Source organism: Vicia villosa, linkage group LG5 (assembly GCF_029867415.1).
Source record: "Vicia villosa cultivar HV-30 ecotype Madison, WI linkage group LG5, Vvil1.0, whole genome shotgun sequence".
NCBI lineage: Eukaryota > Viridiplantae > Streptophyta > Magnoliopsida > Fabales > Fabaceae > Vicia > Vicia villosa.
In genome coordinates, this window is record NC_081184.1 from 138047240 (window position 1) to 138064940 (window position 17701).

Genomic DNA, 17701 nt, shown 5'->3' on the forward strand with positions numbered 1-17701 from the left:
TGGGAGAGAAGAAGGTCTTCATGAACGGAAGCGGTTGAAGATCAACTTTCATCTCAATTCTTGTAATGTATCTATTTTATAATTTGTTTTCTTTGAACAATATGAGTAACTAAAGCCTAATGCTAGGGGGTGTCCCTGATTTGACTCTGTAATGATTTTGAATTCCTGAGTTCATCAATAGATTTGTTTTCTTATTTAATTTAATTGTACAAGGTTTTTATGCTTTCTTTGTCGGACCAACAAGATTGATTTATGGTTAACAACCAGCTGGACAGCGGTTGTTAAGGTTTTTGTACGATTAGACTATAGTAGATATCACCTAGGACTAGGGATACCCTATAGTTACCGGTTAACTCTTGATAACATAAAGGCTTGATTTCATCATAATTCTCTAAGGACTTAGGAGTTAGGATGAATGTTCAAAGGTTTTCCCACTAAGGACTTAGGGGAAAATAATCTAAAGGGCGGTAATTAAAGGTTATGAACTTGTTGAAGAGATTTAAATCCAAGGTTATTACAGGAACAATCACACACTATACCCCTAGCATAATACTCATATTTGTCAAAAAGCCAATTTACTTTTCTGCTTATTTTAATTATTGTTTAGTGACAATTTGCAAACAAAACCCCAATATTAGTTTTTGTTTAATTGATCTATAATTTGAACTCGATATTACTACGCAGTCCTTGAGATCGACATTCGGGGAATTTCCCTATTATTACTACAGAGGCAAAATAGTACACTTGCTATTTTACCGATCAGTTTGGTCGAAATAAACTGACTTAATCCTCTCTCTAATATTTGATCTTGAGAGTATCCATTAATTCTTAAGAGCTTTTAGTAGGTTGAGCTCTTAAACCCTATTATATAAGAAAAAATGAAGTTTTGGGCTAACTTTCAACCAAACAGCAAACACCAGAGAGAAGTGATTAGTCTTTCTTTCAAACAACGGACTGAAGCAATTAGTCTTCTTTCCAAACAGCAACTTGAAGCGGTTAGTCCCCAACTTAAACGAGATTTTCCACAGGCTTATCTCAAAAGTTAGCTATTGAACTAGGATAAACTCACAAACCTAACCGAGGTTTTTACCAGGATAACCATAAACCAAGTTGATATTTTAAATTTGATTGATCTTGAACCAAAGAAATCTTTTAACCGGGATGAACCGATCTCAAATCAAAATAAGCTTTTGACTGGACTTATCTTACAAACCGACAACTTAGATTCTAAATCTCCAAACCAAATATTTTGAAGGGTTTAACTATTAATCCAAATACACAATCTCATATGGATAAAATGTTCAACTAAGAGAAAATACTCATTAGTGAATTTATAATAATATCCTTTCTAGAATTACAAAGATACCTCATCAAACATAAGAACTTTCTCAAAGTGCTACGACTAAATTCAAGTGAGAGAAAGTAAAGAAAATAATTTTTAGAGAGATAGTGAGGAGTGAGATATAAAGACTCACGTTCCTAAATGTGAACATGTAAAGGGAAGGACCTCTAATTGACATCATGCACCAACCGATTGGAAGACCTCAAAATAAACGTTTAGCCTATTTTAAAAGGAAATAATGGATACATAGCCATTTTCGTTCGTTAAGACATTGTCCTAAACGTTTGAAGATCACTCCTGTACTAACCCAATTGATTGGGTATAAGTGCCAATTGATTGGACAATGTAAATTTTGTCCAAAAACATTCAGACAGTTCCTGATTCAACTTACATAAATTCAAAATATTTTTAGAAATAATTCTTTAAGAAAAATAGGCTTGAAACATATTTTAGTGTGTGTGTAATTTAACTGTATAACTTTACGAAAAAAATCCCTTATGCTTTTACAACATATTGTTCACTCAGACGCGATAGGGTGAACTTTCACACTTCCTCTCTTTCAAGACTTGTCAGATAATCCAATCACATAAACACTTTCTAGAATTCATCTTGGAGATGAGGCTTGAGATTTATTCTTTGTTGATTTCCATCATTAGAGGACTTTTGCAGTGATCGTCAAACCCTAGCTTAGTCTACTTGCATCTTTAATACGATTGTTATGCTTGCACTTTAGTTCTTATCATTAAAAGCTAGTTGTCATCATCAAAAACATATTCATTCTCAAGAGCATATTGTCAAGAGCTTTTAAAACAACAAAACAAGGTTCCACATAGTGAACATCATTCCTGGAGGTCAACCACGACTTCTAAGACTTTCCCACACAACAAGCCTTTGGGCTAACTTTTCTTAGCCTGTTAAAGGCCTAAAAAGACAAGGCGCAATCTACTCTAGACGACCCAACGTATAAAAGCCTTTCGCACTTGATACTCAAGGTGCACTATTCAGATCTCCCCTTATCAATATACTTTTTAATAGTTCTTTCAATTAAGCAAAAGAGTAAATCAATCACCTCCCCACTATTCTCCGAACTTCTCACGATCTCACTGTACCTTCGGGTATCATTACTCATTTGCTATTTCCAACTCTATGATTCATTCTAATCCAATTGTCCTCCACCCTCCTTTTATAACATATATCATTTTCCCAACGTTCGATCGCAAGAGTCACATGCATCACAATCGTTTATCATACGATCTCCCTCTTCTCTCATCACTACATATCTCTACCCCATCAACCTAATTTTTTTACCCCTCACATCTTACCTTAACATGATAGGCCGGTTCTCCTCCGACAAATACCAACACCGCCCTTGTTTTTCCCTTTACCATGTGTAATCTTCTTATCAATCCGCCCCAAACTCTGTTGTGGCCGCCCCAATCCTCATGTGTCAAACTAAATTTTAATCATGAGTATTGATTTTTGGGTTAGGCCTAAGAAAATTATGTTTGATATTTTTATTGTGTTTTATTTATTTATTTTAATTCTTATGTCATTTCTTTAAATGACCAATGAACCATTAATATGTAAATGGCCTATAATAATAAAATAAATTCCAATACTCTCTATTCGATTCTATTCCATCCCATAACTTCACTTCATCAAATAAAATTCCACTATCAAATAAAAGTTTCTACACTTTTTATTTTGTTATTTCTTCTTCTTACTTTAGTTCGTTGCAAATATAATATCACCCCTCCACTGTTCTCCGAGCTTCTCATTACCTCACTGAACCTTCGACTGCTATTACTTCTTTACCGGAGATTCTCCCTAAAATTCAAAATTCAGTTGCATACAGGTTTTCCTCTTTTCATTCATCTCTTTCCGATTTTTCTATCTCTCTCATATATATCATTGTAATTTGTTTACGCAATCTCGTTTCATAGAACTTCAATGGCTTATAGACGCTGCCTCCTGCAAAGAGGAAAACTCATTGATCGGAAATGCCACCCTTCTTTCACCTACATTCTCCATCATAGTGATGAACGGAAACGTGATGAAAAACCTAGTTCAACAGGAATTCGTAATTTTATTCAAACGACCTCTCTTAATGGATCATCGGGGTTTTCTCCATTTGCTGGGTATAATTTCTGTCGAAATATGTCGACAATCGATCGCGATTTAGATAAGATTACCGCAATGACTGATGCAGCTGATGTTCTTATTGATACCTCCATGGAGACTGTATCTTCTCAGGCTCCAGTTGTTAGTGAAGTTGCCATTGCTGCTGCTGATTCTTATTTGCCTATACAAGCTGCGCAGTACGTTATCGATGCTGTGCATTCCTACACTGGGCTAAACTGGTGAGTTTGGCTTGCTATTCATTATTAATATGGAGCTTTTTTAGTTGAATGGAAATTTAGGGTTTTGAGAATTTGCTAGCTACATTGTTCTTTAATGATAAAAACTTTAGTGTATGTTTGGTGTAATTTTTGGAAGAGGTAAACGCAATTCTGTAAAATTGATTCTACTTGAAGTTAGAATTTGTAGTTTTTGAGATTAAGTGATTTTTACATTGAAATTTATTGTTCAACTTAATTTTGCATAAAGCTATCTAAACATAAATTATTTTACATTCGACTCACTTTTGACCAGAATCAATTCACTCAAACTCAATTTTGAAAGAAAACTTTTCATTTTTTTGCTGCTTTGTATCAGGTGGGCAGACATAGTTATAACAACTCTCTTGATTCGAATCGCAACTATTCCAATCTTACTATATCAACTCAAGGACACTTCTAAGCTTGCAGTATGTTATGCTACTTTGCTTTCGGACTTGTTTTCTTGCTAAAATGAAGTAATGCCAAGGACTATTACCTGCCCCTTCCTCCTTTTTTGTTCTGTTTCAAATGGATACTATTAGATATTTGTGGTGAAATTTCCCCCTTGGTTCTCTTTTCCATTTTAAAATATGATGTCCCAGACATGGATTGTAGGGTTTATTCACTCACTTCACCACTCTGTTCCTTCATTTTATCCACTTTTGAATGAAGGTCCCGAAGCTTGTTATATATTTGATAATGCACTTTTCAATATCCCTATCTATCTTATTATTACCAAAGCTACTGTTTCATGGTATTGCAGCTTTATACGCTTCAGATGAAAGAGAGGACGAAAGAGATGAAGAAACAAGTGGAAATGAGGGTAATAGTGCTCTAGTTCATCAAGTCATTTAACCAGTAATATTTGATATAATGTTTTGATATATATTGTTATGTATGCAAGTTAAGCATAAGGGGCCTCACAAGTTCTATTGTCTTATATCTTGAAATTTTAGTTTGCATTTTTTTTTTATTGTTCACCAGTAAAGTGTTTAATCTGATGATTGATGTTGTTGGTAAAACTAAGGGATCAAAATAAATAATTCCACTTAAGTAGTCTTATTTTCTCCTTTCATAACGAGTGATTAAGTTCTCTTGTGCAAGAGGAGCAGATGGAATATGATAGGAACCCAATCCTTGTGGTTCATAGACAACCCATAATTGAGAAGCCCTCCATTGTTGCAGGGGGCACATTGGTTTTCCATTTGTGTATTGACTTCTCAGATTGGTAATTAAATTCTTGTATCTACTGTTGGCAAGTCATTTCAATGCTCCATGTTAATGGTGGAAGTAAAACATATAGTCTACAAGCAACATGACTTTCTATTTTATTTGTCTTGGACGTATGCTATTCCTATAGTAGAAAATATTGTAGAAAATAAACTAAGGTGATTTAGGCATGTAGAGAGAAAACCTGTAGATTCTATTGTAAGAGTATATCAGATGGAGAAGAGTCAAACAACTAGAGGTAGAGGAAGACCTAGAAAAATCATAAGGGAAACTATTAAAAAAGATTTTCAGATTAAAGATTTGGATAGAAACATGGTCTTAGTCTCTTAGATAGAACATTATGGTGTAATTTGATTCATGTAGTCGACCTCACTTAGTGGGATAAAACTTGGTTGATATTGTTGTTGGACATATGCTATTCCTCTATGGACTATCAAGATTCAAATGATTGAATATGTCAAAAATTACTCATATAACTCAATAATTCCTCCGATTTTATTGATTAAACGCCATGAATTGTTTTCTGATAGAGATAAGTTACAAAGGAATATAGGAAATACAATAGAGAAATGGAGAAATGTAGCTGGTAGTAACCTACTAGGAGTTAGAAAGCCTAGTTCTCCCTGATAGGATATAGAATCATGACTAATTTGAGTAGTTAAGAGTTGTTAGAATAGTTAGTTGAGATTGTTATAAGGTTATTTGTATATATAGAAAAATACAAGACAGCGAGATCTTTATAAGTATTTTAAGCATATGTGAATAGAGTAGTGACTCTATTGTGATGGGAAACTCTAGAGGAGAGATTTCTCTCCTATTCTTTTTTATCCTTTCTCAATCATTCAATAAAATGATTATTCTTTTCCTTTAAAATCTTGGGACCCTAGCCAATTGGTCCGAAATAAGATGCCACTCCTTGCCCCGGAAAAACAGGTGGCAACATCGGAGCTTTTAGCTAGCAAAACCACCGCCACTCTGGATTCACTTAAACTACAGTCAAGATGAATGAGTTGCAATCTGCATTTAATTAAATCAAAGGAATTGTTGTTCATTTGAAAACCAAGAACAAACCCACTGTGGCGGATGAAATCTCTGTGCACAAGAAATCAATCTTAGGAGAGGTTGGAGATCATGTGTATGATGTAGAAGGAATTAGATGCCAGGGGTGTATAGGATCAAAAGATGGATCAATAGAGGCGAGAGATAACGGATTCTTGGAATCAGTGAGACATTGGTGAAAATTGACATTTTGGAGATAAGAGTCATTGGTTGATGGTAAAAGTGTATGTCCAGCAGTCAACCAATGAGATGAAGAAGAGTGACAAAAAAGTTGATGAGAATGGGCTGTTTTCAGAAGAGGCAGAATCTCACTACATGTATAAACTTGACGTAGTGTGTTAATGCGGAACTTTTAACACACTCCATAACGTTCAGAATTGTATATTTGGAGCGTAACCTGAGTGACCCGATAGCGGGAATTTGATAAGTGGTGGTCAAACAAATCTTGGATAGGTTTTGATACCATATTAGAGTTTGGGTTGAGCCTATTTCAACCTTACAAAGCCGGTTTTTAAGGTGAAAATTACCCCCACTTATAAAAAAATTTTTAATGCCCTATCTCATAAAATTTGGAACTCTTAACACTCCCCTAATGCCCAGGACTAGATACCATAATAGTGTTTAGGTTGGAGTTTGGACCTACCTGAACCTTACAAAACTGACTTGTAAGGTGAAGATTATCCCTACTTATAAACACATTGTTAGACCATACTTGGAACTCACAACACTTACCAATTTTAGAGTATTCTAGTTTATCTTTTATGACTGGTGTCTAATCATAGAGTATCTTAGTTTATCACATAGGATTAGTTTTATATTACTTAATATCATGATTTCTTTCATAATTTTCATTTATTTAGGATTAGGAGTCTTGCGTCCTATACTTAGGAAGTAGTATTTAGTCTTTTGCATAATTTCAATATCCAAATATTAGCTATAATTTATTATTTCATTTTTTTAATCTAAAACTAACAATTAAAAATATTTTTCAGTTAAAATAAGTGATTTGTCTATGAAATAGTCTAAATACGAAATGGGTTCTTTGTCATATCGGAGCAATGAAATATATTTTGTTTTTGATTTTCGTACATGCATGTTATACATTGTTATATCAAAGAAAATTTCACCCTAATCACAACAAGATCTATTTTTCAGACATTGGATCGAGAGGTTGCTTTAAAGGCTATTGTTGAAAGTCAGAGGCCCCAAATAGAGCGACTCAGAGAGTAAGCGGTTTCACAGTTTGTTTAATGCATAACTGCTAGTAGTCATTATTGATCTGCAAATTTACTGTAAATAATACTACATTTGATGATACATTTGAGAATATCTTCTAAACTTTGCATAACTAACTATAAGTTAGTTATGACAACTGTTCTGATGACTGACATCTGTCTGTTCATTATATAGCCAGCCACATGCTACAGCAGGTCACACTTTGCTCTTATACATGCAAGTGTCGTAACTACTTTTGTAGCCAATTTCAATCAATGAAAATCAGTTACTATGGATCTAAGAATCCACACTATAGTTTCTAATATGATATCAGTTAGCTGAACACCGATCCGTGACCAATCTCACTCCCCCACCGCCTCCTCCACCATACTTTAGTTGCAAGGTACCGGCGTGTCACTTAATTCACAAGCTTCTTTAGAAGCGTACTCATCTTCACCTACCATCACAAATAATTCTGAGTTCTAACTAGTCTCCTAATTTGTGTGATCCACTTCCACCTCAATCAACTAACTCACAATTCATCTTCACCTACCATCATCACAAATAGTTCTGATTAGTCTCCTAATTCGCGTGATCCACTTCCACCGCAATCAACTAACTCACAATTCATCTTCACCTACCATCACAAATAGTTCTGACTAGTCTCCTAATTCGCGTGATCCACTTTCATCACAATCAACTGAACCCGAGTACAATTCCTTTAGATTAGATCATATATGGATTTGGTTGATTCTCTCGCCGTTGGTTTTGATTATGCTGTTTTCATTAAACTTAAAATTGTGCTTCTGTGAACAGTAAAATGAAATAGATATTTACAATTGCTTTTGGTTACAGTTGTGACCACAATAGTTGTATGGAAATTCATTATGATTAGTATTTTAGAATGTATGATGTAATTGGTCTGTGGCTCTAAGGAACCTTTATTTTAAGTAGTAAATCAAACTTCAGGGATCTTTTGTTTCATTAGAGATCATTTTCTCTTGCTGGGTTCATTGACGCAGATATGCTGTGAATCCATTTATGCACTTCACGGGATCCTTTATTAATTAATCTGTCTTCATTGACGCAGACAAGGTGTGTATCCATATTTGCACTTCACGGGATCCTTTATTAATTGTTCTGTCTTCATTACTTTTTTTCTTGCGGTAAGCTAACTTTTGCTTTGATATTCCCCCTAATTGTAGGATCTGACGAGCCTTAATATTGTTTCTATCCATCTCAATTTTATTATATTTTCTTTAATGGCAGATAGCAAACATGGCTGAAAAAATGCCATCATTCAAACATGGTGGAGTTTTCTGGTTTACTGATCTGTCAACTCCAGACGCCTTATACATTTTACCAGTTTTAACTGGACTGTCATACTTAGTATTAGTAGAGGTGTGCACTTCATCTCCAGAAACTTTACTTTCTACTTTTCAATTATCTTTCTTGTTTTGTTTTTTAATATCTAAATGTTTGTTTGGTCGTACATTTTTCTTTTTAGTTTTATTTAGTGTTCACTAAAACCAGTCACTTCATCTGGCAAAAAATAATTTATAATTGAGAGGACAAGAGTGGTCTTATGGTTTATCTGTTATATTTGATTTCCAATAAAGATTAACAAATTTTATATTGTTCTTCAGTGTGATATGCAAAAAGGATCGGAAGGAATTCCTTTTTCTGAAAGGAAGAAAAATATCTCTAGGGCTCTTGCTCTTCTTATAGTTCCTTTCACCATGAGTTTTCCAAAGGTAAACTTTCCTAGCCAAGCCTTCATTTTGGAAGGAACAACTTCCCTGTGCTACATCCTGTGTATGCATTTGAATTTTTTGTTTGTATGGAATTAAGTAGAAACAGTAGTTTTATCTGTCTGAGATTTAAATAACTCTTGTTCTATTCTTTCGTTGTTCTGTTCTAACTAGTTAGTTTTCATTTTGTTTATACAGTGACAGTTGTCACTTATTCTGTTTGTACTGTGACAGCTGTCACTTTCTCATTGGTTGCTTAGAAAGCTTGATCAACAAGAGTCATAGTTAGTTAGAAGCTCAGACTATTTATAGCACCGAGCTTTATCATTGTAACCAACTCAGCATTTTATGATTAAATAGAATGGTTTATCAAACCTCGCTAAAATCTAAAAGACTTTGATATTAACCCCATGCTCTAGTTAGATTATTTCCGTATAAATTTATTTTTGCATTGGGAGAGCATGATATGATGGTAAAATATTTGCTGCTATGTGATTTGACTAGCAAATTTGCAAGATAACAACATCCATAAAATAAATAATCAGCTCTCACATTAGATAGCATCTATGAAACTTAGAAGCTTGATACGATAGGGAGATACAAAAGAATTTAAATTTCAAGATACATTACTTTAGCAATTTTGGAATATCAGACACATATCAGTGTCGGATATGCTTCGGACACTGAAACTAGTAATTTTGGAGTATCAGGGCTTCACAGGATAACATGCTTCTATGCATGGTGTAGTGTGCATTACACGCATGTACACTCTAGCAATTTTGGAATATCAGACACATATCAGTGTCGGATATGCTTCGGACACTGAAACTAGTAATTTTGGAGTATCAGGGCTTCACAGGATAACATGCTTCTATGCATGGTGTAGTGTGCATTACACGCATGTACACTCTAGCAATTTTGGAATATCAGACACATATCAGTGTCGGATATGCTTCGGACACTGAAACTAGTAATTTTGGAGTATCAGGGCTTCACAGGATAACATGCTTCTATGCATGGTGTAGTGTGCATTACACGCATGTACACTCTAGCAATTTTGGAATATCAGACACATATCAGTGTCGGATATGCTTCGGACACTGAAACTAGTAATTTTGGAGTATCAGGGCTTCACAGGATAACATGCTTCTATGCATGGTATAGTGTGCATTACACGCATGTACACTCTAGCAATTTTGGAATATCAGACACATATCAGTGTCGGATATGCTTCGGACACTGAAACTAGTAATTTTGGAGTATCAGGGCTTCACAGGATAACATGCTTCTATGCATGGTGTAGTGTGCATTACACGCATGTACACTCTAGATTAGGTCTGAAAAATAAAGCTGACATTGACAATATCTTTTGTATTCACCTCTACTGACCTTTCTATCAACATTGAGAACTGGCTTTGCTGATATATCTGCATTTTTTCAATCTCTGAGGATTTATTTTCCACATCTTCACTTCTCTTCTCCCTCAATGAATTCATTTTCTTAATCAAAATGCTAGATCATAATCATAAAAAAAAAACTCAATTTTAGAAAATTGTTGCGAAACTTGGAAAATATTATCTGTTGATTCGTCACAAAACAGCATTGTATTCCAGTTAGGAACTTAGAAAATTGCTTTATTTCCATACTTTAGAAAAAAATATTAACCATCATGAAAATTAATACTGAAATTAATCTTAAATTGAAGAGTATCTTCAACAGAGCTATTATGCATTATACATTATAGATATAGGTCAGAGTAGTCCATAGCGGCCAATAGTGGTGCTATTCCACTATAGCGGAGCGGAGGGGAGGCCGACTTCATTGGGAAGAGCCTTAGCGGTGCAGAACACTATAGCGGCCACTATAGGGTAAATAGCGGGTAGCAGGGGCGGAGCAGTTCCTGGCCCAGAGTGGTTTCTGTCTTGCTATCTTTTTCTCCTCTGAAAAACCGAAATTAATCCTTAAATTTAAAATGTTTTAAGTGTAGTTTTGGGTTTTTCAATCAAATTTGAGTTGAGACTCAACCCTAACCTTCCTTCACCGACATTTTTGCACTTCAGCTGTTCCAAAAAAATATCACAAGTTCCTCTCTCACCTTTCTTTGCACTCTGTTCTTCCCTGTGTACTTCATATGTTTATAATTAATATTCATGTAATTTGTCCAAAAAATGATCAAATAGCGGCCATCCCGCTATACTATATCCCGCTATCCCATTTTTAGGGTTGGCCGCTCCGCGTCGCTTGCCATCTGAGATTGACTTCTTTTTCATTACCCGTGTCATAATACATGATAAATTAAATTGTAGTCTAAAGAATTTAATGGTGTTTGGCTAATCAAGTAGAAAAAGGTGTGCTTGCTAATCTTCTTCCAACTACTGCTGCTTATATTTGTGATAGATTCTGAATAGTATTGTTGATAGATAAAGAGAGAATAATACACCAAACACAATACTTTATTGTAGTTATGCAGAGAATAGTTTCCTGCAACAGCAGTTACAACTGCAACAGCAGTTATATAAACAATAACTGCATACAACCACTAGGATTAGAGAGCCTAGTCTCTCCCAAACCAAACCAACCAAATAACAAACTGAATGAGACTTTCTCATTCTTTATTCTACTTAAATACATTACATTTAATTATATAATTTGGGCCTAACTTACTTGGCCTTGGGCCTACGCCTAACATATACATTAGTAATTGGAGGTCTCCTAACAATTTGCCATTCGAAGTTTGAACTTGTGTTCATGTATAACTTTGCAGGCTGTATGTTGTTTCTGGATTACATCAAATTTGTTTTCACTTCCCTATGGAATGGGTAAGTAACTTCAAAATTCTCATTTGCAATATCTCATTGTCATTATTCACCATCTTAATATGCTGAAATTCGGATTTGTTTTCATGAAATGTATATTTCTTAGGGTATTTATTCTGCTGATATTTGTGATTGCTTTTAAGTATTGTGGATGTCATTGTCTTTGGCGGGACTTGAGTTAGGACAGGAGACTATTGTTTTATGTTAATAGACCGAAGTTCCATTACATTCTAAAAAGTGTTGTCATTTGTTGTCTTACATAATTTCAACTTAAATTTTGTCCTCTAATCATGGATAATGACATCAAAATTTTCTGTATATTCTACATTGAGATTGAGGAATTCAAGTGGTGCTATTTTTCCTTGTTATTGCAAAAGTCTTTGCAAAATCTTATGGGGATCAAAATGGGTTACTCTGAAAAAAAGGACAAGAATTACATTGAAGTAAGGAAATCATTGGTTGCTTAGTGAGACCTAAATTTACAATAGGTTTCATGTATGACTAAGTTTCTTATATTTTTGAGTCTATAATCTATTTCCTTATAATTTAACATTTAATGAATCTGGGTTTCTATTTTAAAGTGTGTAGTACAAAACATGAGTTAACTTTTTTATTTAGACTTCTTGATTTTTTCTGATACCTCAATGTTTTTTAATGACCATTTTTGCAGTGCTTAAAGCTCCCGGTGTAAAGAAAAGTTTGGGTATTCCTGAAGTAGATAAACCAGTATAAGGCGGAAAAGCAATAAATGATAAAACATGTGGCAAATATGTTTAGATTTTTTATGTCATATTGTATTTTCATCCTTGGATTAGGGGGAAATTTGGAGTTTAGTTAAGATAGATTTTGCTGCGGAAGCTAAGTCCTTTTGTTAACATGTAGATTATACATTTTGTATCTTAACATTTTAGCATTTTCCTATATTTATTCATGGTATACACACAAAATACATGTAGGATTTAAACCCTGGTATACAAGTATAACTATCTTTGTATGCAACATTTTAATGATATAGATTTCTGTATCATTATCCTCAATAATTATCCAATTTACCCACACAAAGTTCCCCCAGTGAGTTTTTAACTTTGTACTCTTTTTATTGATAAAATACCATTTTTATTGCTTTCTGTCTCTTATTTACACCAGTGTTTTGGTGATTGGTACAAAGAGAACAGGTAACAAAGCTGAAATAAGTAAAAACAAAATGTATGTATAAATATATATAGAACAAATTTACTAAAGTAGCGAAGCCTCAAGTTAATCTTCGCACTTCCGGTGGAGTTCTTGAACAAATTTTCAGAACTCAGACCATTACTATCTCCTATAAAAATTAAGAAAATAAATGACTTCAAGTTGCCAATAATCAATTTTAATGTACAAATGGCTTTGAAACTACATACGGGGTTCGTGATGATGGGCATATTTATTTAAATTCATGGATGGATAGGACCACTTTCGATCTCCTTTGCTAGTTCTCTTGTTAACTTGTCAGCACGATCATCATGTCCACCAGCAAATGTGTAGACACGAAATACAAATTGGAATGCCCTCCAAAGAATTTTTGCAAATTCCTTTTTCGGACCATCGCTCTCACGCTTCTCCTACATTAAGATTAGTTAAGAAAATGCAAATAAACTTAGTAAGCCTATCGATAAAAATTTGTCGTGAAATTAACACTTCTGCTCATATAGTCTACTTTGTTCTAACGTTGATATATATACCTTGAGTACTAACTCCATGCAGGTGGAGGAAACATCCACCATTGCTTCCTTGATCTTAATAAGAATGTGGAAGTCAAATTCAATGTTGTGACTCTTAAACTTCTTAGATTCATCATCTTTGGTTCTTTCTATAGCATCTAATTCAGTTTTAATCTGCAATTTTGTTACACTTTTGAAAGGTCAGAATTCTAAAATAATTGTATTAAGGACACAAAGGAAAGTAAATAAACATGCATGATGATTTTTTTGTTACCTTGTTGAAATAACGTTCGACCTTGTCTAGGAACTGACCCATAGGAGTCTCTACCTTCCAGTTTTGAAGTTCAGTGAGGATTGAATCAAGCTTTTTGTACAATGCTGCTGCCATTCTAACAGCTTCCAGTTTCTTTGTAGGGAAGCCTTCGAATCGCGATAGCACCTATGTAGCAATAACGTTGTATTTAAAACTATGGTCAATGAAACAATAAGTAGTGGAAATGTAAACCAAAATGGATATGAATTTTCTTAACTAACCTGTGATTCATCAGTTAGATTCTCAAGGATGGATTCAACATCTCTGTGGAAATTGCTCAATTCAATCATGTTATTTGTCTTGAAATTTGTAATTTTAGGTCGCAGCTCAATGATTTGTTTTGTGTATTTTTGAACATCTTCTTCTATTTGTATGAAGTAGGATGATCTAATAAAAGTAGGAAAAGAGAAAACATTAAGAAATGAGAAGTTTGGTTCCAATATTTGTTAGGTTGTTTTCATGAGTTTTTCTAAACAGTTTCAACTAAGCCAGTTCAAACAAATTATGGTGTTCTGGATGGTATAAGAAACATACCTTTTAGTCATTTCTGCTAGAGCATCAGCCATTCCTTGTTTCCCTCCATTGCTTGCTCCTCCGACAGCACTTTTCCTCCCAGCAGCAGCTGACTTTCCATTTAAGCTAGATCCTTCAACTTTTCCTTTAAGAGTTCTATACAAAGTGGCTAGTTGTATCGACCTTTTCAATTTAGTAGTTGCCTTGGCGCGCAAGGTTCTTCCTGCTCCACCTGGAGGAGGCGGTGGTGGTGCTCCTCCGTTTCCATGTGGTATAGGCGGTGGAGGTGCTGGAAACGACCCTCCTTTCATAGGTGGAGGAGGTGCTGGAACTGCAGCTGTTGTTGGTGGCGGTGGAGGTGGTGACATCCTTGCTGCTTCTGGTGAAGGGGGAGGTGGAGCTAAAGGCTGTGGTACTGCAACATTTGGTTGCAACATAGGCGGTGGTTGTGGAGGAGGTGGTGTTGGTGGTGGTGATGTTATTTTATTAGGCATTATCGTGGATGGTGCAGAAGGTGGTGGTGGCGGTGGAGGAGGGGGTGGAGGCGAAGACGAAGAAATAGGCATTGGCTTAGGAGATTCTGGTTGAAGTTGTTTAGGAGATAGTGGTTGCTCCACTTCCATAGCTTCATTTTTAACTGTTTTGTTATGATGATCATCCTCATTTGTGTCCAAATCCAACACAAGTTCTTCTGATGCATCCTTTATAGGCTTATCATCATCATCATCCACTTCCATTTCAGTTTTTGTTTCCTCATCTATCTTTTCAATATGTGTTGGTGACATATTCATAGAAAAATTCTTAATATCATTTGGACTTAACTTTCCAACAGCTTGAAGTCTTAGAGCCCAAAGAAGTGGCGACGCACAAGAACTTCTCGGACTTTCACCTGTTCTTGACGAGTATTTCATCAATTCAGGTAGGACAGACCTAGGCGTGAGAGGTGAAGAGCAGCCAGAGAAGCTACTCTCCGAAAACGAGGTCGACCCGGATCCCATTGCAAGTTTTCGAAATGGACTTGACCTTGGAGTTGGACTTGGAATTGGACTCAAATCTTTCCTTTGATAATATTCTATGTCAAACCTTTCACTTGCCAACTTCATCAAGTTATCTAGAGTCACCACCATAGTTTCACCTGCACAACAAATCACACAGCTTGAAAGCGCGAACTGTGACAAAATTATATTTCAAACCGTGCAACTCACAGGGAAAGATAACCGTCGTGATTTTGGATTATTAGCCTTTTCTCCCGTTTCTGAAATCCGATTACGTTCTACAAATATCTATACAACAATATATAATCTGATGTACGTGTAAAACATTTTTACATTAGTTACATACCCAATTGACGCATATTGTTATTATCTTTGCATGTTGGAAATACAATATTCAGCCTTTCCATGCAATCATTGTCCGACATCCATGACTCTCCAATAGACTTCAAAGCCTCACAGAAATAGGCCATAGCCTAGTATGAAAAAAATTGTACATATTTAGATTTTTAGGATGGTAACATTTCACCAAAAATTATACATAATTTTGACAATTTCATTTTATATGCAGCTACCTGATCAATATGCTTGTTCTTAATCCTTGACACTTGATTTTTACTTATGATCTTTGGATAGAACTTTTGTAAATCATGCAGGGTTCTTATAACAATCTGCAATGTGACATAACAAAGTTAAAAAAAAAAAAAAGAATCAAGAATAATGAGCATAAATCGGTGATATCGTATAATCACAAACCTCGCGCAATGATGCAGAGCTGTTACATGGAGCTAAGTCCATTATGTCTCTGAATGCCATGATCTTCTTATGAATCTCAACCATTAGAATCAATTGGTCAGCTCCAACAAATGATAACTCAATTGAATCTCCTCCATTTTCTTTGCTCTGAGCCTTTGAAGATTTCTTGGGCGTGCCAGCGCTTTTTATCACTTTCAGTCCCTGCAAATGCTTATACGATATGAATTAATCGCTAAAAATCATAGAGAAAAATTCAAAATGAAATGATTTTACCTTCTACCTTACAAAGCCGATTTTATAAGGTTGAATTAGACAAATCTAAAACCATAGAAGTTTAAATTTTACCTCTAAAATACTAGCTTTGCGACGAAGCAGCAATGGCTTTAAGCCGCAGAATCCCACGGCAGCCATGCCTAATCTTGAATTGAAACTCTAAAACAAAAATTAATCATGTTAAAAAACAATATTGAATTTTGAACAGAAAACAAAACAATTATTTAAAATAATCGCAATTAAAGCCGATTAGCAATGGAATTATAATGTACAAACCTCTCAAAAATAAAATATCAGGTTGGTAATATAAAAATTGGAGAAATATGCATGCAGAAATATGCATGCATTTAGAGACGAGAATTGCGAAAAAAACAAAGAAAGAGAATAGGAATGGAACTTTCTCAAAAGAGAGAGAGCCAAGAAGGAAAATGAAAGAGGAAGGATTATAATGTGACCTTCCTCCTTCTTTTTCTGTTAGATTAGTTTGAGTTTGTTTTTGGTTATGGTTTAGTGTTTATGTTTTGTGTTTTTCATCATAAACGAATAACTATAACTCATGAATGAATGAAGCTTCAAATGTTGGGGTGGGTTGGCTAGTTTCTAAAAATAAAGGATTGTGTTAAACCCAAACAGATTCTTTTTTTGCATTTTTTCTATATTTAAGGAACTTTTCTCTTTCAAATGTAACAAACTTATAGGTATAATTGTTTTGTTTGTGTGTTTTTAATTATTTGCAATTTGTTATAACATATTTTTCTCATGATTTGATTTTCAGAATTTGGGGAATAATGCTTTTTTGTTTTCAAAATCAATTTACAAAAATTGTTTTGGAGAAAAAATAAAATAAAGATGGGTTATTTTGTTTTTAAAATTATTTTGGAAATATTTCTTAGATATAATTTTTGACATGCGACGTGTATAAAATATCGGTATTAACTTTTTCTCACCTTTGTAATAAAATAAATTATTTTTGTTGGGTAGTTTATATGATGTATCAAATGTTAAACTGATACGGTAGTTTTAAATAAAGTTTTATATTATTTATGTATATTCTTTTACAAGAGAGGAATATGTTATATATAAATATGTAAAATTCTATTTTTAATTATAATTTTAAATTAGGGTGGTTAATAATTAATAGCTATATTCTCTATTATAGCTCATATGATATTACTGGACAATTAACGCCAACATTCCCTTCAAATTTTTAAAGAGCTGAAACTTCAAAGTTGAGTTATCACTGTTAAATGTGATAGTCAAAGTGCAATACACTTGTCGAAGAATTCAACCTACCATGAGCAAACCAAGCACATCGATGTGAGACTGGATTTCGTCAGAGGGGGTAATCAAGCGTAGAGAAGTC

At 34.4% G+C, this 17701-nt stretch overlaps 2 protein-coding genes across 2 annotated transcripts; one reads left to right on the forward strand and one right to left on the reverse strand.

Moving 5' to 3' along the window:
• Positions 1 to 3013: 3013 nt before the first annotated feature.
• Positions 3014 to 12866, forward strand: LOC131602718 (mitochondrial inner membrane protein OXA1-like). Its single transcript, XM_058874889.1, has 10 exons — positions 3014 to 3197; positions 3286 to 3702; positions 4058 to 4148; positions 4484 to 4543; positions 7165 to 7235; positions 8315 to 8390; positions 8494 to 8625; positions 8871 to 8978; positions 11740 to 11794; positions 12462 to 12866. Exons 2-10 carry the CDS (start codon positions 3293 to 3295, stop codon positions 12521 to 12523), a joined length of 1065 nt encoding a protein of 354 aa, XP_058730872.1. The 5' UTR covers positions 3014 to 3197; positions 3286 to 3292; the 3' UTR covers positions 12524 to 12866.
• Positions 12867 to 12981: 115 nt separating this feature from the next.
• LOC131602716 (uncharacterized protein At4g04980) lies at positions 12982 to 16890 on the reverse strand. Its single transcript, XM_058874888.1, has 10 exons — positions 16615 to 16890; positions 16411 to 16497; positions 16066 to 16266; positions 15885 to 15980; positions 15659 to 15785; positions 14339 to 15452; positions 14026 to 14191; positions 13766 to 13930; positions 13513 to 13665; positions 12982 to 13392 (listed from the first exon to the last, which is right to left on the reverse strand). The coding sequence occupies exons 2-10, from the start codon at positions 16474 to 16476 to the stop codon at positions 13225 to 13227; spliced, it is 2256 nt and encodes a 751-aa protein (XP_058730871.1). The 5' UTR covers positions 16477 to 16497; positions 16615 to 16890; the 3' UTR covers positions 12982 to 13224.
• Between the last annotated feature and the right edge of the window lie 811 nt (positions 16891 to 17701).

Excerpts from the sequence above, each read along its gene's own strand:
- LOC131602718 (XM_058874889.1), top strand. The coding sequence starts at position 3,293 with ATGGCTTATAGACGCTGCCTCCTGCAAAGAGGAAAACTCATTGATCGG. Across the intron at positions 4,149-4,483 it reads AGGACACTTCTAAGCTTGCA|CTTTATACGCTTCAGATGAA; the intron begins GTATGTTATGCT and ends ATGGTATTGCAG. Across the intron at positions 11,795-12,461 it reads TTCACTTCCCTATGGAATGG|TGCTTAAAGCTCCCGGTGTA; the intron begins GTAAGTAACTTC and ends CCATTTTTGCAG.
- LOC131602716 (XM_058874888.1), bottom strand. The coding sequence starts at position 16,476 with ATGGCTGCCGTGGGATTCTGCGGCTTAAAGCCATTGCTGCTTCGTCGC. Across the intron at positions 15,453-15,658 it reads TAACAATATGCGTCAATTGG|GTGAAACTATGGTGGTGACT; the intron begins GTATGTAACTAA and ends TTTGTTGTGCAG. Across the intron at positions 14,192-14,338 it reads CTAGCAGAAATGACTAAAAG|ATCATCCTACTTCATACAAA; the intron begins GTATGTTTCTTA and ends TACTTTTATTAG.